At 44.0% G+C, this 22,071-nt stretch overlaps 2 protein-coding genes across 2 annotated transcripts in view; both read right to left on the bottom strand.

The window, feature by feature from the left end:
- TXNRD1 (thioredoxin reductase 1) overlaps window positions 1-20,749 on the bottom strand; it is a 60,108-nt gene extending 39,359 nt beyond the window's left edge. Inside the window, exons 1-2 of the mRNA XM_070454029.1 lie at window positions 20,633-20,749; window positions 19,058-19,151 (exon numbers count right to left, since the gene is read on the bottom strand). The gene's annotated coding sequence lies outside the window, so the exon portion shown is untranslated. The remainder of the gene's footprint in view (window positions 1-19,057; window positions 19,152-20,632) is intronic.
- Window positions 6,427-7,972, bottom strand: EID3 (EP300 interacting inhibitor of differentiation 3). The gene has a single exon (XM_020905549.2). The coding sequence runs from the start codon at window positions 7,836-7,838 to the stop codon at window positions 6,702-6,704; it is 1,137 nt and encodes a 378-aa protein (XP_020761208.2). The 5' UTR covers window positions 7,839-7,972; the 3' UTR covers window positions 6,427-6,701.
- Window positions 20,750-22,071: the final 1,322 nt, after the last annotated feature.

A 22,071-nucleotide genomic window follows, 5' to 3' on the forward strand; every position in this document is an offset into this window, starting at 1 on the left:
AGGCTCCAATATCACTGAAGATGGTGACTGCAGCCATGAAATTAAAAGACACTTGATCCTTGGAAGAAAAGCTATGACCAACCTAGACAGCATATTAAAAAGCAGAGATATTACTTTGCCAACAAAGGTCCATCTAGTCAAAGCTATGGCTTTTCCAGTAGTCACGTATGGATGTGCAAGTTGGGACTATAAAGAATGCTGAGGGCCAAAGAATTGATGCTTTTGAACTGTGGTGTTGGAGAAGACTCTTGAGAGTCCCTTGGACTGCAAGGAGATCTAACCAGTCAATCCTAAAGGAAATCAACCCTGAACATTCATTGGAAGGGCTGATGCTGAAGCTGAAACTCCAATACTTTGGCCACCTGATGTGAAGAACTGACTCATTGGAAAAGACCCTGATGTTGGGAAAGACTGAAGGCAGGAGGAGAAGGGAATGAGGGGATGAGATGGCTGGATGGCATCACCGACTCCATGGGCATCAGTCTGGGCAAGCTCCACGAATTGGTGATGGACGGGGAAGTCTGGCGTGCTGCAGAATTGGGGTTGCAAACGAGTTGGACACGACTGAGCAACTGAATTTAACTGATACTGATTCTCCCCCTAAACACGACTCTACCCTTTGGGCAGATGTACACTGGTCTTTGGTTTTTTACCCATTATACATGAGCTCTGGTGTCGAACTGACCTGGGTTAAAATAACAGCTCTATCATTCTCAAGGCTGGGTGATCTTGGCTATCACCTAATCCTTGGTAGTCTGTTTTTACATTCTGTAAAATAAGCATGCCCTCTCAACTACTGAGTTTGAGATAATGCATATTATAGCACAGTGGCTGGAAGGAAAAATCCCTACATTCACTAATTCTCCCCTTCCTACAAAAGGGAATCTGCCTGCCCAAGGGGCTAAGTCAAAAAGCTCTGATGTTTTGCAGACACTAGCCTCTACACTTCCCTGCATCACCATTCACCCGAAATGCCCTCTTCCCACCAAATTCTGATCCAGTACATTGATGGCAGATTATATTATTTCTATTCAATGTAAACAAAATATCACCCTTTCTAAAGCATCCCTTTAGGTTCTTTTACCAATATCTGAAGATCCCAACATAAGACTATCCCTTCCATTGTTTCCCTAAGGTTCCCAAACATGATCTTTTTCTTCTCACAACTGCATTAATACAGGTTCTCAGAGCACTCAGTGAAGGCTGTTCCACCCCAGCCACCTCCTGGCCTTCAAGATTTAGCTGGAAGCCTTTAGCTGACGGCAGACTGGCTCCCTGAGGCCCCTGCTGGTTATCTTCACACAACCCCATCAACTCCGCAAGGACAGTATCTTTTCTTTCATCCTGGCATCACCAATGCCAACTCTACATGCCTGTGATGTGATGTTCAAAAACATTCTTAGAATAAAAGATCTGAGTGCTCATTCCTGCTGTGTTACATGTACTGCGAGGCTGGGCTTCAGTTCAGTGTTCTCATTATGAAGATAAAACTGTGGGAAAACACCTAGAAAAGGTACCAGGTGTGTAGCATATTGGTTAGGAGCTCAGATTTAGCCCACATCTGAGTTTGACTCTGCTATTTATGTGATCCTGAGCAAACTGCTTAAATTCTCCTGCCTAAGCTCCTTGTCTGCATGATTATATAAACTGTATCAGCTGCTGCTGCCAACAAACTGCAGCATCCACTAGGGGATGCAGTCAAGCCTCTGTGCTTTGGATGACCACCGGGCAGGAAAGAAATAACACTAAGTGATGGTTTAAACGCTACAGACTTTCTAGAAGAGCCCAGTGGGCCCCAAAGCCTATGACAGCAATTAGCTACAGTCTGAGGGGCAAATTTAGCAGGCCTGCAGTTCTTTCTTTTTTTTCTTTTTAAACAGTCCCTGAGCTAAGAATTGTTCTTCTTAATATTTTAAAGTTGTAAGCAAGAAAAAAAAAAAATCAAGAGTTAAACTTCATGATACATGAAAATTATATGAAACTTGAATTTCAGTATCCATTAAGTAACATCTTATTGGAAAAAGGCCAGGCCCATTTGTTGCAACTGTCTATGGCTGCTGTTTCTGCAACATGAGCGCAGTTGATTAGTTTCAAGGAGGCCATATGGCCCACAAAGCTTAAAATATTTACTATCTGGCTTTCTGCAGGACAAAAATTGCCAACTGCTGGCCTAGAGGAAATTTTAATCAGTGCTGATAGATAGGTGGTGCTGGGTGAAAAGTACCCTACAGTAATACTAAGGGGTAAGCATAAATCAAAGAACTGTCTTCCTGCTCACGAAGTCGAGATGCTGGCTGTACTACCTTTCTTCCAGGAGAACCAGGGACACTGATTCTTCATGACCAGTTATCTAGACCTTAGGTAACATGTGCCTAAAATACTTAAGGGCCACAGTAACATTTGTGGCTCAGCTGGTAAACAATCTGCCTGCAATGAGGGAGACCTGGGTTTGATCCATGGGTTCGGAAGATCCCCAAGAGAAGGGAAAGGCTAAACCCACTCTAGTATTCTGGCCTAGTGAATTCCATGAACTCACAAAGAGTTGGACACAACTGAGTGACTTTCACTTTCACATAATCAGTAACATTTAAAGGACTCTAAATCAAGCATCCAGGCAAATTACTTACAACAAACAGACTCCATTTCAATGCCCCCTGCCAGGGGCTTTGCCTTACACCCCAACCCCCTCCCCAACACACACACACACACACACACACACACACACACACCCAGGGGCTTTGCCTTACACCCCAACCCCCTCCCCAACACACACACACACACCCAGGGGCTTTGCCTTACACCCCAACCCCCTCCCCACACACACACACACACACCCAGGGGCTTTGCCTTACACCCCAACCCCCTCCCCAACACACACACACACCCAGGGGCTTTGCCTTACACCCCAACCCCCTCCCCACACACACACACACACACACACACCCAGGGGCTTTGCCTTACACCCCAACCCCCTCCCCAACACACACACACACACCCAGAGGCTTTGCCTTACACCCCAACCCCCTCCCTAACACACACACACACCCAGGGGCTTTGCCTTACACCCCCAACCCCCTCCCCCACACACACACACACACACACACACCCAGGGGCTTTGCCTTACACCCCAACCCCCTCCCCAACACACACACACACACACACCCCCAGGGGCTTTGCCTTACACCCCAACCCCCTCCCCAACACACACACACACACACACACACACACACACACCCAGGGGCTTTGCCTTACACCCCAACCCCCTCCCCAACACACACACACACACACACACACACACCCAGGGGCTTTGCCTTACACCCCAACCCCCTCCCCAACACACACACACACCCAGGGGCTTTGCCTTACACCCCAACCCCCTCCCCAACACACACACACACACACACACACACACACACACACACAGGGGCTTTGCCGTACACCCCAACCCCCTCCCCAACACACACACCCCCAACATAGCATCTCAACCACTCTCCAGGTAGTTTTTCTTCAGAGCAGTCATCACTGACAGAATTACTGTGGTCTCCCACTCTGTGTTAGGCTCAACAATAGTCCCAACATCAAAGTCCGAATCCCTAGAACCTGCAAATACATTATCTGTAAAAGAGATTCTCGAGATATGAGCTAAGAATCTGGTGATAGAGAGATTTCCCAGGATTACCCCAGAAGGCCCAACTTGTATCCTTATAAGAGGGAGGCACATGGAGACACCACAGAAATCAAGGAAGACAGAGAGGGTGCAGTGGCAGTTTTGAAAATGGAGGAACAGGCTGTGAATCAAGGAATGCAGGCAGCCTCCAAAAAGGCTAAGCATTCTCCCCTCAGAGCCTCAACAGGACCTGGCCATGCTGACACCCTGATTTTATACCTTGCAAACCCTGAGAAACTGATTCTGGACTTCCAACCTCCAGAATCATAAGATAATTTGTGTTGTTTTAAGCCACCAAATAGTAGATTTATTACAGCAGCAATAGGGAACTAACACACATATTAAAATATAAATTCCTTGAGAGTAGGGCAATTTTCAATCTATCACCTTCCCCTCTGTGCTAGTGCAGTGCCTGGCACAGTTGCTGAGTGAATTAACCAAGTGCTAATTCTAATCACTTGATAATGGTTTCCGCAAAACAAGGGCAAGAATTTGAGAAAGCCAGTTCTACACTTAAAATGAATGAACCAAGATGGAGAAGTTACCATGTAAGGAGCCAGCTGCTGCATTCTGACACTGATCTACTACGTGAGGCACTGACATGAGTGCTCACAATGAGCCCAACACTGTGCTGAATGTTTTGTACATATCATCCCATTTAATCCTCACAAGTCTTCTAAGCACATGTCATTCCCATTTCAGAAACGGCAAGAAATCTTTTGAGATTAAGAAACTTGTCCATAAGTCAAGAATTAAACCCAGGTCTAAATGATTACAAATCTCTTGCCTTTCTCACTATATCATACCCAATAAATCAAAGTACTTGTCACATACTGTACATTTAATAGGTCATTATTCCCACTAAGCAAATAAAAAAACCTAAGGCCTGCAGGTTTAATAATTTGTTCAAAGTCTCTAACTAGAATTTAAAAGGGCAGGATCTGATCCCAGGTCCTTTGATCAGAAGTGGTTCTGTTAAACAACAAAATCCTAGTTTAAAAAATTTCCATGATATTTTCCTATCAGCTGATTTTATTGAACCTGTGAAATTAAAGCCACTCTATAAATATATTGTTGAAAAGCCAGCAGACTTGCAGTTTGGGTCACATCTAATCTCTATAAATGAATTATCTATTAGCCAAGTTCCCTTTTTTCTTCAGGGTAAAGAGGGGAAGAAATGACTACTTTAGAAAATAAGTGGCTTTAATTTCCAATCTATACGTCATGACAACCAATTTAAATTGAAACAAGTGGTCAATCTGATTTATATTTTAACAGGTGTAACTTTAGAGAAGACCCAAAAGATTACTTTCCTCCTAAACCTCCACATTCTCCATTCATGCTTTTAGTTAACACATCCTAAAGACACCTGGTGTGTAAGCAGACCTGAGGCAAGATCTTTTTGCTATCTCTAAGATTATCTTTTCCCCAAAAAGCAAAGGTCTGAAAAACCTAAGAAACCCGGACGGTAGAGGCATGCTAAAGGGAGGATCAGAGAGACTTCCACAACCACTGGACCAAAAGGTGGTAGGCACTGGGAAGGGTTAGCATCCCCTCATAAGAAAAGGGGAAGAAACGACTACTTTAGAAAATAATTGGCCCAGTTTCATGAGAAACTTCCCTTCTTGCAAAAAAAAAAAACCACTTCCAGTATTACTGAAGAACTTCTCAATCTCCTCTCCATCTAGATGTCATTCATTCAGTTTCTGGATTTCCCTTCCCTGTACTACATTCATACTTAACAGGAAAATTTTATTATTCCTGTTACACAAAGCAGATCCACTTGCCAGGTAAGACTTAATGGCAAGATGCACTACTATCAAAGACTGTTTCTACAGAGATCAAGAAAAACAGCTTGCAAGGATGCTCATTACACCTTCAAAAACTGTTTCCTTAAAGACCACAATTTTCAGCAGTAGCGTCCAAATAAGGTTGTAATTTATATTCTTAAAACAATACAAGCAACAGCAAAAGCCTTTAGAGCTTTATATGAAATGAAGGAAATTTGGATACATTAATCATATACTGATATTTCAGTTTACACAGGGAGTTTCCAGGCATTCAAAGTCCTATTAAGAAATCAAAATTGAGTTGGGAACAAATATTCAAGGCCAGTACATAATGAAACATCACCAATTCTAAGGAACACTCTGTCTACCAGCAGAAATTGCAAAGGGAAACTAGGGGCCAGAGAAGAAACAAAACAAGTAGATAAAGATTGTAACTGGATGTTAGAAGATTTTGTGTTTGAAATAATCTGACAGAGGGCACTAACAGATGAGGTAAATCAATTTTTGCCTAGTATAACATTCAGAGAGAATAGTTTTCAAAAAAAAAAAAAGTATAGATCTCTCTGGAGCTGTAACTTCTCAATTTCACCTATTTGACCCTCCATATTTCCCTGCCCGATCTTTGATCAATTCCTACTCATACAGTACTTAGTTGATAGCTCACCTATTACAGCAGTCAGTCTACTTTTGTTAAGCCGACATCACAGTAGAAATTATTTAGAACAAGGACACCCACTCATTAATCTTATGAGTCTTCTTTGAAATGAAGCATGGCATCTGAATTTTTTTAATACAGGATTAACACGACTTACACACTGCCCTACAGTCTTTCTTGACCATTTTTTTTCACCCATTCCTTCCCCCAACCTGGTCAAGAGCCCCATGTGGGATTGCCTTGGGTCCCTGTAGCAGAGAAAGCAATGTAGTATCACAGAGCATCATAACTCTTTTTTTAAATTATCAAACAGCTTTTATTTTATGGAATTCTGTTTTTATTGATAACGTCTTAAGGAGCAGTCAAAAAATCTCTCCCATGAACACACCAGCGAATTTGTTAAGCAACAGAAGATCATGACAACTTTATAAAACTAGCAAGAAAAATACAACGCACAGTAAAACAACTTATTTTCTTGAAAATATTTTTCACAAGAAATACAGTACGTGCTTCTGTTTGGATTTTACTCTCCATGACGCTATGCTTTAGAAAATAAACTAAAATGCATCTGTGCTAAGAACAAAAATCTTTAGTACGAGTTTGTGATCATAGCCTCTGAAATTTCGAAAGTTGCCACAATGTTTTTCCAGTCTTGTAAACTCAAAGATATAACTCCCTGTTTCCTGCTGTGGAAACTGGGATCATTTCCCTCACCGGCTAGGTTAATATTAATTGGCTCCAATATTGGCAGCCTGTCTTGGTCAAGCCTTATTCTTGCAAAACCATCCCTTATAATGAAAGAAACGTAAAATATATTCTCCACAGTACGAGAGAAAGAGTGTGGATCAATCACAAACTCAAAATAAGACACAGGAGTATCAGGATACTTTCGAAAGTACGTTTGCAACAATCCCAAGATTCTTTCTACTTCTTTTTCTGTGGCTTCTTGATTACCACTCAGATCCAGCTTCCTCAGCTTTGCAGGCATATCCCCATTTTCTTCCATTTTCTGAACTTTTCTCCGGTGATTAAGTCGCGGCTTTCGCACGGCAGACTCTGGTTTGAAGGAGCCAAAAAGAAAGTGGAATGTTTCAGCTTGTAACATCCACGATGTCGCTTCCTTCTGCACTGTCTCCCAGAAGGAAAGAGCTATGTTATCGTCACAGTTGTTCAACGGATCACGTCCGTCATCTTCCATCAAATTTAGACCCACAAATATAAACAGAAAGTCACAAAATGCCATCTGATTAAAAAAGTTCATGTCAGAGTTCAGCTGCTTTGCTTTTTCTTTACCCAAATCAGAAGCCAAAACAAGAAACTGAGCGTCTAGAGCAGCTTCTCTTGTCCGACTCACTGCGTCAAACAGGACGTTGGCTTCCTCGAGAGCCTCGGTTAAGGAGTCGCTCGTCGTGTTCACTATGTCGTCTCGGTTCTGCTGGACGGTATAGATGAGCTGCCGGTACTGCTTGCGGATACTCCGGCATTTCTTCTCATCCACCCGCTCCAGCAGGCTGGGGCGGATGTAGGCCTCCCCCCAGCTCAGGTCGTCAGAGGAGGTGTCAGAGGAGGTATCAGATTCAGAATCAGACGTCGCTTGCACTTCCACCTTCAAAGCATCCTCCTCCTCCGCCTCCTGCTTCCGCGAGTACGCGCTACCCGGGATGGTGACCGCCGGCTGCGCTCTCGTCTCGTCGGCTTCCCTCGGGGAACCACTTTCATCGGCCATGTCGGCGACGGGAGGCACTCAGGTAGCGGTCTTCGCGACGTCCCGGACAACAACGGAAACTGCAGCGGTCCCCCAGGGCGGAGGAGGACGCCGCCCATGCGCACTAGCGGCGGCCTAGCGGCCCCGCCCCCTCAGTGAGCGAATAAGCACCCCCGCCGCGTAGAACGCCGCCGAGGAGCCGGTCCGCCGCCACGCTGGAGTAACACCGGCTGGTTCACGCCACAGCCGTTATTTTGGCGTTTACTAACAGTCATCTAGCTTTCAAAGAATCGCTTGGAAAAGCTAACGACAAAACTATGGGGAGACTAAACGCCCCGTACTTTAAAACACTGGCTATCACATACTGCAGCATACTGTCATTAAAAGATGGGGGGGGGGGGGGTTTGTTTAAAAAAATAAAATCTGGCTAAATTACAAACTGCTAACAAAGCCAAAGATCGCGGCCTGCACTATCTCCATTGCAGAAAGACTGAACTCCCAAGGTTCACCTGCAGAGTGGTTGCTAGGAACTCGGTCTTCATTATACAAATGTAAATTGTGTTTTGAAGGCCTTCAAAAGAGCGAAATCCGCGCCAACCTACCCCATGGGGGAGGGGAGCGGGTGACCGGGTAAGCAAGGGTCCGGGCTGGGGCAGGCGCAAAGGTGCACTGCCTACCCACCCCTACCCCGTCCCCCAGTGTTAGGCAACTGATCTCTGATTCTCCAGCACCCAAGAGTACGAGAGTAAAGCAGACAGAGTCTCCGCCAAAGAACTATTTGGAAGACTGCAAAAGTACAGGTCACACAACCCGAGTGGATAGTAAATCTGAACCCTAAAAGGTGAGAAACCTGTGAAGACTTTAAACACCATCTGTTAGGAGGATATGAACATGAACGCTGTTAAGTCACGTGACAAATTTATGTAGCAAAATACTGCCACTAGTTCACGGGGGAATCACATAAAATTGGAGAAAGAGCTCGTTAGTCACAAGAGGGGAGTGAGAGGGGAGAGGGAGAGAGAAAACCTCAGGGCAGCTCAAGTTCTGGTTTCCCGCATCTGCAAGTATCTGCCCTACCTTCCCTCCAATGCATCTTTACAGGTTCATTTTTCTTTGACGTTAGCGCATAGTTTTGGGTAGAAATGGCAACCCACTCCAGTATTCTTGCCTGGAGAATCCCACAGAGGAGCCTGGTGGGCTACAAGTCCATGGGGTCGCAAAGAGTCAGACAGGGCTGAAACGACTGAGAGCACACAGTTTCTTGTAAATGCATGAACAGCAAAGGCTAGTATTCAGTTCAGTTCAGTCGCTCAGTCGTGTCTGACTCTTTGCGACCCCATGGACTGCAGCAAACCAGGCCTCCCTGTCCATCACCAACTCTGAGAGTTTACTCAAACTCATGTCCATTGAGTTGGTGATGTCATTCAACCATCTCATCCTCTCTCTGTCCTCCCCTTCTCCTCCCACCTTCAATCTTTCCCAGCATCAGGGTCTTTGCAAATGAGTCAGTTCTTCACATCAGGTGGTCAAAGCACTAGAGTTTCAGCTTCAGTATCAGTCCTTCCAATGAACACTCAGGACTGATATCCTTTAGGATGGACTGGCTGGATCTCCTTGCAGTCCAAGGGACTCTCAAGACTCTTCTCCAACACCACAGTTCAAAAGGATCAATTCTTTGGCACTCAGCTTTCTTTATAGTCCAACTCTTACATCCATACGTAACTACTGGAAAAACCATAGCTTAACTAGATGGACCTTTGTTGGCAAAGTAATGCCTCTGCTTTTCAATATGCTGTCTAGGTTGGTCATAACTTTTCTTCCAAGGAGCAAGCGTCAAGTGGGCCTTAGGAAGCATGACAATGAACAAAGCTAGTGGAGGTGATGGAATTCCAGTTGAGCTATTTCAAATCTTAAAAGATGATGCTGTGAAAGTGCTGCACTCGATATGCCAGCAAGGCTAGTATTAAGTTACTCAAAAATCGTTATATTACTATTTTTGTTCACCATTATTTTTTAAAGTAGGGTTAAAATTCAGAAAGAAACATCTGTTTTTCAAAAACAGTACGCATTATTGTTATTTGTACATATATATCATCCTGCTCTATTAGACTGTTCAAACAATGGGACTGGTTCAAAATTGGGAAAGAGTGGGTCAAGGCTGTATATTGTCACCAAGCTTATTCAACTTTTATGCAGAGTATACCATGCAAAATGCCAGGCTGGATGACTCACAAGCTGGAATCAGACTGCAGACAGAAATATCAACAACCTCAGATATGCAGATGATACCACCCTTTAAAAGGCAGAAAGTGAAGAGGAACTAAAGAGCCTCTTGAAGGTAAAAGCAGAGAGGGAAAAAGCTGGCTTAAAACCCAACATTCAAAAAACTAAGACCATGGCATCCAGTCCCATCACTTCATGGCAAATGGGGAAAAAATGGAAACAGTGACATATCTTATTTTCTTGGGCTCCAAAATCACTGTGGACAGTGACGGCAGCCATGACAATTTTTTAAAAGACGCTTGCTCCTTGGAAGAAAATCTGTGACAAACCTAGGCAGCCTATTAAGCAGAGACATCACTTTGCCAACAAAGGTAAGCATAGTCAAACCTATGGTTTTTCCAGTAGTCACATATGGATGTGAGAGTTCGACCATAAACAAGCGCCGAAGAATTGATGGTTTCAAACTGGTACTGGAGAAGACTCTTGAGAGCCCCTTGGACACAAGAAGATCAAACCAGTCCATCCTAAAGGAGATCAACCCTGAATATTCATTGGAAGGACTGTTGCTGAAGCTGAGGCTCCAATACTTTGGCCCCCTGATGCGAAGAACTGACTCATTGGAAAAGACCTTGATGTTGGGAAAGACTGAAGGCAGAAGGTAAAAGGGGCAACAGAGGATGAGATGGTTGGATGGCATCAGTGACTCAATGACATGAGTTTGAGCAAACTCCAGGAGACAGTGAAGGACAGGGAAGCCAGGGGTGCTGCAGTCCATGGGGCTGCAAAGAGTTGAACGTGACTTAGTGACTGAATAGCAACAAATTAGACTGTTAGCTCACCTAAAGCAAGAACTTATTTGTAAATCTTCCAAGTTAAGCTGTTTTCACATGGATATATTTGAGTAGACACATTTCAATGTGTAAGTGTAGATGAAAGACTTTGTTCCAGAACCTACTGCAACTTAATTGGCAGCGAAAGATGAACTTCTTCTAGTGAAAGAAATAAATCTCACACATAGATAATAAAAGTTGACTGCTTTGCATAATTCAGCCTTACTTCTTCTCTGAAACGAAGAAAAATCAACAGGAAAACAAAGTTGAGGCCCAGGATCATCTAAGGGCCATATTTTACCCCCAAGCCTGGCCAAGTACAAATGAATACTTAACCTGTTTTATATCTTTGGCGAAAACTCATAGTCCCAAGTTCCAAATCCCAAAAAGTTTGGTTTTATAGTTAACCATATTCTGGGGACTTTCTGATATCCATTTCAAATCCAATAAAAGCAATTTATAGATGAACTCCAAAAGACAAGACAACCCTCCCACCCTAAGGTGTCTATTTTCCCCTAGCTCAGAGCATGGAAAACAGGCTAGCACCAATTTGCTCCACACAGAGCCTTTCATCAAAGAATTTTTAAATGCTTTAGAAAAGTAAATGAATTTTCCCAACCTCCTTATAAAGTATTACTAATACCATTTACAGGGATTTCTCAGGAGATAACAGCCCACACAACTTGCTCAGAGCAACAGCACACATCAAGACAAGCATTACGTTATTAAGTTGTGATTTCCAGTGCTAAATTTGCTCTCTGCTAGATCCCTGCTCCTAAAAACCTCGGTAACATATAGCATCCTCAGGAAGTCACACTTGCATTATGTTCTGCCTTTTTCTATCTGCCTTGAGAGCACAAAGTTTAGATGTGGCTACAAAGTAAAAATCTCAAATCTAATGATTTCCCCTGATCATTTGAAGAATGGAGTTGCTGCTAAAGGCTCCATAAGGCCTCTATTTCCTTTCTTCTTTTCTTCAATATTTTTCTCCTATGTTACTGTTCAGTCCCTTTGCTAGGAGTTCAGATTCATTCGTCCCAAGCATTCTTAAGCTCCTTCCACAACCGTCAGTGTTCAACACAAACATAATGGGATGGATGAATGTTACAGTATGCTACAGATCTCTCTATGGTCAAATTTTAAAAGTCATACAGGATTCACTATCTTTTCCAGTGGGTTTTTATTGCCCGATTAATCTATAACAAAGAGAGATCTAAGAGACCTCTGAGCCAAGCCAGGAACCAGTCAGGTTAGCCCTGCACACTAAAAGATACCCTGCAACTAGCTGCCTCCTGACACTTTCCTGTTTCTTCTTACACTGTTTTTCTCCCTTCATCCTGCCAGGATAAGCTGTGAAGAGACGTGCTAAAGGCCCAGTTTGATTTGCTGGAGTAGCTGGGTGTTGTATACACGTTCTTTTTCATTTTCATCTCCTTTAAGGCTATGTTTTTAGGTATATGTTTTTGCTTTGTTTGCCTTTTCATATTAAACTTTGCAATGATCAAGGCAGATTATCTGTTTTTAAAATGAGCTTCTGAAAACTCCATGGACAGTGGAAGGAGGCAAAGTTGGGTTCCAATCATGTGTAAGGTATGTGTGCTCAGTCATATCCTACTCTTTTCAATCCTATGGACTATAGGCCACCAGGCTCCTCTGTTCATGGGATTCTCCAGGCAAGAATAGTGGAGTGGATTGCCATTTCCTCCTCAGGGGATCCTTCCTACCCAGGGACTGAACCCACATTTCCTGTGTCTCCTGCATTGCAGGCAGATTCTTCACCACTAGAGCCACGGTGGAAGCGCAACCATGACCCATTAGCATTTCCTTAGACAGGCTGCTTAACCTGTCAGCCTCTGGTCTGCTCATCTGTAAAATATGAATACTACTACTCTGTCATAAAGCTACTGTAAGTGCTGAATGAGTCAGAATTACAGAATAGATTGGACAATACTTACAGCTACTGAGTAGTTACTTAAATCTTCAGTTATCCCAAAGGGAGCAAATCTTGAATAAACATTAAAACATTAAACAGAAAAAAATGTAACAAACCAGTAGCTTCACTCCTGGATATTGTTTTAGGAACAGAAAAATGTTTTAAGGCTAAATCCATAGGAGGAAAACAGAAATATATCTCACTATAATAAAACCAGTGAAATCTGTTATATAATAAAATTTTAAAACCTACTAAGGCTTTAGTTAAGCTTCCCAGGTATCGCCAGTGGTAAAGAACCCGTCTGTCAATTCAGGAGACATAAAAAATGCAGGTTCAATCCCTGGGTTGGGAAGAACCCCTGGAGGAGGGCATGGCAACCCACTTCAGTATTGTTGCTTGGAGAATCCCATGGAGAGAGGAGCCTGATAGGCTATAGTCCATAGGGTCACAGAGAGTCAGACACAACTGAGGCAACAGTTGTGTATAGCACTTTGAAAGGTAAACCACTCTACTAGATATTCTAAATCTGGGCCACAAAGTGAATCTGAAATTATACGCAAAATTCTTTATGTGTATTTTTCTATAAATGGATTTCAGTAGATTCTTTGAAAATACTCTGTATCTAAAACAGGCGTTGAATAACTGTTCTATTCAAATAATGTTTTACTGTTAGCTGAAGTAAAAAGATAAAATGACAGTCATGTCCCACAAAATAACTTGGACCCACCCATTGAGATACTTTAGAGTACATAAAACCTCCGCCCTTGCTCTGTGGTTTAAAGTCACACATTTAACTGACACTTCAGAAAACCAAGTACTGGCTGACTTGCCAAGCCCCAACAACTAACATAAACAAGGGTGTGAGATGAAAAGAGAACATTTCCCATTATAAGAGCCATTATCAACTCTCCTGGGACATCTCAGAAGCCAGCAATGACCAGGAACATCATTCTGATAGACTAGGGGTAGGGAAGAACTGGGTGTGTGGCTTCTAAAGGAGGCAGCCTTGGAAAAACTCAGCCCTTGAGGCCAGAGTTAAAAGTAGTGCTTTCTTCAAAGTTTGACTTTCCTCATTTGTAAATGTCACCCATCAGATGACTTCTCTGTCATACAGAGTGGCCATAACTCTTTGTAAAAAACCGTATTACAAACATCAGGTGACAAATGTGTTTTTAAATATATACATTGCCCTACAGATATTACAGATGACAAAGACAGGGCCTAACTCAACAGCAAGAATACAGGGGCTCAATAAGCATTAGCTAAATAGACATAATGTGACTTTCTTCTCAGTTGACCTGGACACAGCTACATAACTTGTTTAAGTGGACAATGCTCCAATCACACAGTTCCTTAAAAGTCTGAACTGCATTATATGCTGCCTAGAACCTCTCCTGAACCACTCTGGGGATAATCGCTGAGAGAGACAGTCCACTTTCACAAAATCAGACACCTCATAGCTAAATCCCTCACTAAAGTCAGTCCTCTGGCTCTACCATCAACCATTCATTCCACAAGTATTTACTGAGTGCATACCAGGTATTAACACAACACATGGAAGACACAAAAATAAACCATTTTTGTCCTAAAGGAAGATACAACATAGTAGGCACAGAGGAATGCAATTCCAGTCTGCAAGTATGCTGCACACCAACGCCAATTTGCCAGAACTATGCTAGGAATACCAAGATTTGCATGGGCTCAGCCATGAGTCATGAGCATACAATCATACCCAAGAGATCAGGCATGCATCCCAAAAGACATAACACAAAGCCAAGTGCGAGAAGTGTGAGAACAGTATAGTGAGGTTTACAGACAGCCCTGCACTCCATCCTGGCTTTGCCGCTGTGTTGTCTGGGCATATTCCTTAAGTTCTGAGGGTCTCCACTCTGTCATCTGGATGAGGATTAAATCAACTAGAGATCACAGCATTTAGAAGCTAGCACAGAAGACACATTCAATACATGATAGCTACTCTCATTGATAGGCACGCTCATTTAAATATCTGACAAGATCTTAAGACAGATCTGGAAACACAGGCACTAAGAATAAGTCTAGCTCTTCACTCTTGATATTGGCAGGACTCCTCTTTTCCCGGAGACGGGGATTTGTGGGAGTACTGAGGAAGCACAGAGGAGGGGAAAGAGGCAAATCTGGCCTTGTACTCTGACCCAAGTGGGCAGGTGGAAAAATGGGTCTGAGCAGGAAGAAAAGTCAGAAAATGACTTTTGAAATGAAATAGAGAACAGACCAAAGGAGGGAAATGTTAGAGACTATAGCTGCAACAGTATTCCCACAAGCTTCTAGTATAGGCAACGGAGCGGAGCAAGAGACAACCCGAAAAGCAGGCTGGGGCCAAACCCTGGGGACACAGAAAACCAAATTAAGAAATGTACACTCTATCCTGGATACAGATCTGGGGGCAGCAAACAAGCGGTCAGGAAGATGACTATGCAGCAGATAGACAGGAAGGGCAGGAAGAGAGATGAGGGCAGCCAGTTAGAGACTGCAGAGGCAGGAGGCAGTGAGTACCTGAAGCAGCCTGGGCAAGAGTTAAAGGAGGCAGAAGGCACCTACATGGGAAACAGTCAGGCCTGGGGAAGTGAACACAAAACATAAAGGCGAAAAGAAATCTGAAGCCTGGACCAGAACAGTGACACCATTGTACAAGGACAGACAGCGAAGAGGTTTGAGTCATCTCCTGGTTAAAGTGAGAGGAGAAGGCATTGGGTCTCACCATAGATTCATAGCTACTAAAAATGTACTGTAGAATCAGCACCAGATAAATGTATTTGCACTACGAACAACCTATGCCCCTTTTAAACATTGTTAGTCCTTACCTCTTACCTTCTTAAGAAACTAGGGTCAAAGCAGTCCTTCAACACTCCTTAGGCCTCAACCTTAATTAGGCTGAAAAGCACAGACGTTACTAATCTCCCCAGAAGGGATCGTCTCAGAGAGAATCAAGTTTTCTGCTCATTTTAGCAGAGTATTAAGAAAGTGGACTAGTCAGAGTTATTAAATTACCGCTCCATTTCCTGATGTCCATTCAGTCAGGAGTTTCTGGTTTCTGGTAACTTTAGAAGTTCAGCTTGAAAGGAGACCTGCCTATTTCAGTGCCCCCCCCCCCCCCCACCCCCACCCCCAGGGCCCCGCAGCCGGACCACCACACTATCACCTCTGAGCTTGCCCGACACTGGTTCCATAATTCACTGGGTGTCCATCAAAAAGCGCTGCTCCGTGTCACCTCTCCTGTTACTGCCTGGAATAAATTAAGTCCCATGTTGCGAGTTTTAGTCTCATCTCCCCAAGTTATTCTCTCAAACTGCCTAAGTCCTAACTATGTTTGGCCCTTCGTATTCCAGCAAGTGCTTTTCCACTCGCTGTGCCTTTCCTCTCAACACCACCAACAGGCATTCATTTTGTACAAGTGGTTTCAAAACTCTGGAATCCAGGAGATGCTGATTGACATATAAGAGTTCCTGTAAGAAAATTTGCAAACTTGCTCTTAAGAACTAAAATATTTACCTTTATACTAAAATATTTAACTAAAATACCTTCTGGGTATTAAGTCATAATCTTTTGTTTGGTTTTCCTCAATTCTAATTATTTAGCAACTAATCTTGACCAAACTACCTCATACGTTAAAGTAAATCTCAAAACGGGATGTATATCTTAATAATTACCTGAGGGGGCTTGTTTAAAATAACTTAAAAAAATTATAATAATTTAAAAAAAAATAACTTTAAAGGCAGAACCTAGCCCCTTCCAGAGAGTTCAAGGAATATAGCCCAGCACGCATGTTTAACAAGCATTCCAGGTGACGGCAGTTTTTTTTGAAAGACACTTCTTTAAAGCCTTTATCATACAGGTAGTCATCTAAACTTACCAGGTCCTTCCAGTAGGACCCTACTCCCTGGTCTCCTATAGTTCACTGTGAATGCAAGGTAGGTTTGGTGCTGCTGCTGTTTATTGAGGGGAAAGGAAGGCAAATGAAGAAACAATATTAAAAGGAGAAAAGAAAAGCAGACATTTTTATGAACTACCACTTCATTATTTAGGTTGCAATTAAAGCAGGAAATCTTAACCTTTAAGGTATGGACTTTAGGATTTAACACTAATCCTGCTGCTGCTGCTACTAAGTCGCTTCAGTCGGGTCCAACTCTGTGCGACCCCATAGATGGCAGCCCACCAGGCTCCCCCGTCCCTGGGATTCTCCAGGCAAGAACACTGGAGTGGGTTGCCATTTCCTTCTCCAGTGCATGAAAGTGAAAAGTGAAAGGGAAGTCGCTCAGTTGTGTCTGACTCTTAGCGACCCCATGGACTGCAGCCTACGAGGCTCCTCTGTCCATGGAATTTTCCAGGCAAGAGCACTGGAGTGGGCTGCCATTGCCTTCTCCGAGCACTAATCCTATAAGCATTCAATTCTCCACTAAATAAATGCCTTTCTCCACTCAAACCCAATTTTCCCTAAGAATTTCAGGACTTACCATTTAGCCCCAAATGTGGTCAATTTGCTGCAAATTCATAAACATTTCAAAGCAGTAGTCCTTACCTAGCTGTCTTCTTCCATTTTTTAGTACTCATTAAAACCAAAAACAAATCAAATGATACAAAGGAGAGTGATAAGTTTACTTGGAAGAATGTGCTAAATAACTTTTTTAATTTTAATTATAATTTGGCAGTAGGCTTTTCGTTCATGGCACTGCACTTCATTAAATGGCTAAAATTAACTATGATCACATAGAATTGAGAACACCAGATCTTATCAATTAAGTGGGTGCAAAGCTTGTTAAAAAATTCATAAACATTCTTTTTACTCCCATTGGTATTAAAGCCAGGATTATCTATAGAATTGATATAAAGATCAAATGCCTATACAACTTTTTAAGTGCAAATTTATGACACAAGTAGGGAGATCAGACAGAAAGGAATATTAATAGGACTTTGTTTCATTTTACTTGCAAAATAAAGGTCTGAGTAACACAATATATTTTATATCAAGCTAAAAGCCTTTTTAGGGGTGGCTCAGTGGTAAACAATCTGCCTGCCAATGCAGATTGGGGGGATATGGGTTTGATCCCTGGGTCAGGAAGATTCCCTGGAGGAGAAAATGGCAACGCAATCCACTCCAGTATTCTTGCCTGGGAAATCCCACTAGCAGAGGAGCCTGGCAGGCTACAGTCCATGGGGAAGCAAAAAGAGTAGGGCATGACTGAGCGACTAAACAACAAACAACAAAAGCCTTTTTTATTTCAATTATTTTCCATTATTTACTGTGTCTTTGAAGTCTATCGCCATTTTCTGTACCCATTCTTCAAAAAGGTAATAACTGATTCTTTTATAAAAAAAGATAGTAAATAAAAATGCAAATTAATTGTTCCAGTCATCCTGAAGGCAAACATATCTAAATACACTGTCAGACTTAACTGAGAACTCAAGCTTACTTAAGACAGCAATGGTCAAGTATGAGTTCCATTTCTTAAAAATTACAGATACAATTAAACAAGGATGACCAAAAAAAAAAAATCAGCAAAAATTAAAGTAGATATATCAAGGTGATAAGATTGTATCTCCCCCACCTGATGTGTTAATAGAACATCATCCATGTTACATATCCCTCCAAAGGGGCACCCTGCCCGCCAGCATCGGGCCAGTGAGGTAGGCCATGACCCACCCAGCCCTCAGTAGACAGTACTAAGGGAGGATTGTCACCAGCTCACCAACACCCAAAGCAAAGATTTTTTTTTCTTTCCCTTGGTTCTACCAGGTTAACTCTGAGCTGGAAAAAAGACCACTGCAGGGAAATGGACTCACTCCAGGAGCTTGAGGTTGCTCTCCCCTGAGCCTGGGGTTTCCCTCCCTGAGAATTAAAAAGGAAGATGATAGGGTTGGACAAAGATAACCATTCCCTGACCCACTTTTCTCGGTACTTCTCTAAACAACTCACTTCCAGCAGTTTACACTGCTACCAAACAAAAAAAAAGTAATTTAGATTTACTGGAAGAGAGAGGGAGGGAAATAGGAAGGAAAGGAGATGAAAATAGGCCCCTCTGCCGTTCCAAGCTTCCCTGTTCTGAAATGTCTCATCCACGTCGATTCACAAGTGAGCTGGCGCCCGCGTTTCTTCGTCGTTTGTTTAAGGATGTGCTCCTTTTGGAGGTTCGCTCACAATCACTCTGGCTCCGAGACCGGCTCGGGGAGCTTGTTCCCAGTTTAGGCGGGTGAAAGAGACGTTAAGGTCCCCCACCTACCTTCAGGGTCGGGCCATGGCGGCCTATCTTTCTCCGTTTCACAGGGTTTTGGAGGTCCGTTCGGACAGCGCTCCCTTGAGGCCCAGCCCGTCCTCTGTGGCACAAAAGCAGAGCGGAGCCGGTCAGTCTTTCCGCCCCGGGGCCGCGGCGGGAAGTGCGCGACGAGGGCGGGGCTTCCGCGTCCCCAACTGCACTCCCCCCGGCCACCGCCCGGCCCCGGCCCGGCCCTGACCTTGACCACGGCCGCGCGCCGGCTCGGGTCTCGGACCCGCGCACCTGCACGCGGCCTGGAATCGTGGAAACGTGGCATCGCGGCCAGCGACAAACCCCCGGGTTCCCGCCGGACTCGAAGATAAACAAGTCTCGCTAAAATACGCGTCCTACTTTCCCGGCAAGTCCAGAATTCAGAAAAGCCTCAAAAAGAAGGCTAAGGCAAAATTACCTCAGTTTTTATTAAAAAACACCTCCCAACTTCATCTTCCTTTGAACTCTGCATCGCTAAAGCATGCAGAAAACCAACTTCCAAAGTTTCTTTGAAATCTGAAACCACGGGGCAAGATTAAGGACACTCTGCCCGCTGAGGGTGCTTTTATTTAAGAGCCTTGAAATAATAAAGCAACACCCTACATGACAGCCTGGGTGCAACTGGTCCAGTTTTACAAACGGGTGAACTCAGGTAGAGAATGAGTCAGTGAGAATTAAAAATAGACTCCAGTTATCCTGACATCAGGTCCATTCATCAGACAAAAACCACCCAAGCACCCAAAAGTACAGTCTTATAATAACAATAACAGCAGGACCGATTCTGCAGTGCTTTGCATATATCAACACTAGATATTCACCACCACCGTTTCATAATATGTTTTATCAGGTCCATTTCACAGATAGGGAAGAGGCACAGAAACACTTTCCTGCCCAAACTCAAGCAAGCTACTCCACAGCAGAGCCAGGATTCAAACCCGGCAGTGCAGCGTAGCCTTTAAACGCCTACCCCGCCTGATCCAGTGAGATGAGCACCAGTTCCTCTTGGCTGTCTCCTCTAACAGCCTGGGGAGACACAGCAGTCTGAGCGTGGTCTCCCCGCTTGCACACATGGAGACACATACGACTCGCCAACCTCTCGCAATTTCTGAAGATTCGGTGGTGTGAAGATTACTCGAAAGGCATCCTTAAATTGTTGCACTCGCTTAAGGCTGACAAGGCTCTGTTAAACTATTCATCATATTTGCACCTACATTTCAAGACTCGTGATCTACGAAATGATACAAAACCCCATTTTTCTCCAATATTCTGCAAACCGTCCCTATAAAGAAAAGCTAGAAAGGAAACTACCAGTCGACAGAGGGCCGGTCTCACCTACCGACGCGCTAAGCTTTCACCGACCTGGGCGAAACAATGACCGACGCCAAAAAGCTCCCTCACGTTAGAGAAGCCTCACCCTGCTCAGACACGCCTTCAAACGTCTCCCTTCCCCCTGCATCCCCAAGGCATCCAGCAGGAGGATGCTCTGGGCCCGGCGAGCTCACAGCCCGGGGGCTCCAGGCTTCCTCCGTTTCCACTGAACCCGAAGCTTACACGAAAGCGAGCCCTCCGACACCCGGCGGTGCCCCGGCCGTCCCAGCGCTTCCAGCTCCGGGTGCAATGCGGGACTGGGGCGAACTGAGCGAAAGGTCCGCGGGCTCCCAGTGGCTCCGAGAAGCCACGCCCTCCTCTTAAATGGGCGGGCAAACCGCCAGAGTCAGAATGACAAAGCAAAAATCCACTCCTCGTGCCGCCCTGGCGCCTACGCGGATGGGCTTAGCAAAGTGGGATCTCCTAATTGGGTGACGGCACATCCTCTTCCTGCTCACAGCGCCCCCAACCCAAAAAAGGTGCAAACGCAACTTAAGGAATGTGTGCCTTCAACTGGACTATGCCCTCAGGCAGTGACTCTGGAACTTCGTTACCGATTGTGATCCGGCAAGAAACTGAAAATTCTGACACCTGGTACACTCTCCCAAACATTCCGACGTATTAATAATTGGTATTGGCTGCGACCTGGGCGTCTGAGGTTTTTTAAAACTCCCTGAATGATTCTAGTGAACAGCAGTTTGGGATCCATTATCCTACCGTAATGGATTAGTCAGTCTGGTGATTCTGTAAAGGAAGTGATGTGTCTTTTAAAAGAAACTTCCAGTCCATCCTGACTAATTCTGAAAAGTGACAAATTCTTACCAAGCGTAACTTCGCTTTGTAGTACTTCTTCCTTATCCCGCTCAGATTTCGGTCTGTCATGTTTGTCTTAAGAAAAACTGAGAGTGTGTTTAACTCCAGCCATGCCAGCCACCTGCAGCCAGCTGCCCAGGTGAGCCACACTCTCTCATACCTCCTTGCTCTTACTCATGTTCTTACTCAGCACTTGATACTGGTAGGTGGCTATGAAGATTTGCTGAATAAATAAATAACCGAATGCCTTCCCCACTGTGCCATATGGTTACTGCCTGACTGAAGCACGCTCAGATGAAAGGGTTGCTGGTCTCTAAAGAATCCATGAAGCCACAATTTGCTCCTCCGAGTCCCTTTCCCACTGCAAGGCAGAGGCTTAGTGAAGCCTCTCGGGTTCTGAATGTATGCGCACGTGTGCATGCACACACACAAACACACACACACAATACATTTAGGGAAGGGGAAAAAACCTTTTCTCCAGTCTCCTAGGTTCTTCTAGAGGTCTAGGAATTAAATTGTCATGAGACAAATTACAGGAGAACATAAAATTTAACTACACACTTACAAAATTAACATGAGAACATGAGGTCCAAGGAAAAGTTAGGCAGGTTGAAGCTTGTATACTGTCCCAGAGAAGAAGGAGGTAAAGGGTTTGGGACTTCAAAGGCAAGAAAGGAAATTTACAGGAAGAAGAAAATGAGCAAATGTCTGATAAACATGTTGGGTCATTCAGGTTTCCCTGGTGGCTTAATGGTAAAGAATCCACCTGCCAATGCAGGAGACAAAAAAAATGCGGGTTTGATCCCCGG

The sequence above is a fragment of the Odocoileus virginianus genome, chromosome 23, assembly GCF_023699985.2.
Source record: "Odocoileus virginianus isolate 20LAN1187 ecotype Illinois chromosome 23, Ovbor_1.2, whole genome shotgun sequence".
Taxonomy (NCBI): Eukaryota; Metazoa; Chordata; class Mammalia; order Artiodactyla; family Cervidae; genus Odocoileus; species Odocoileus virginianus.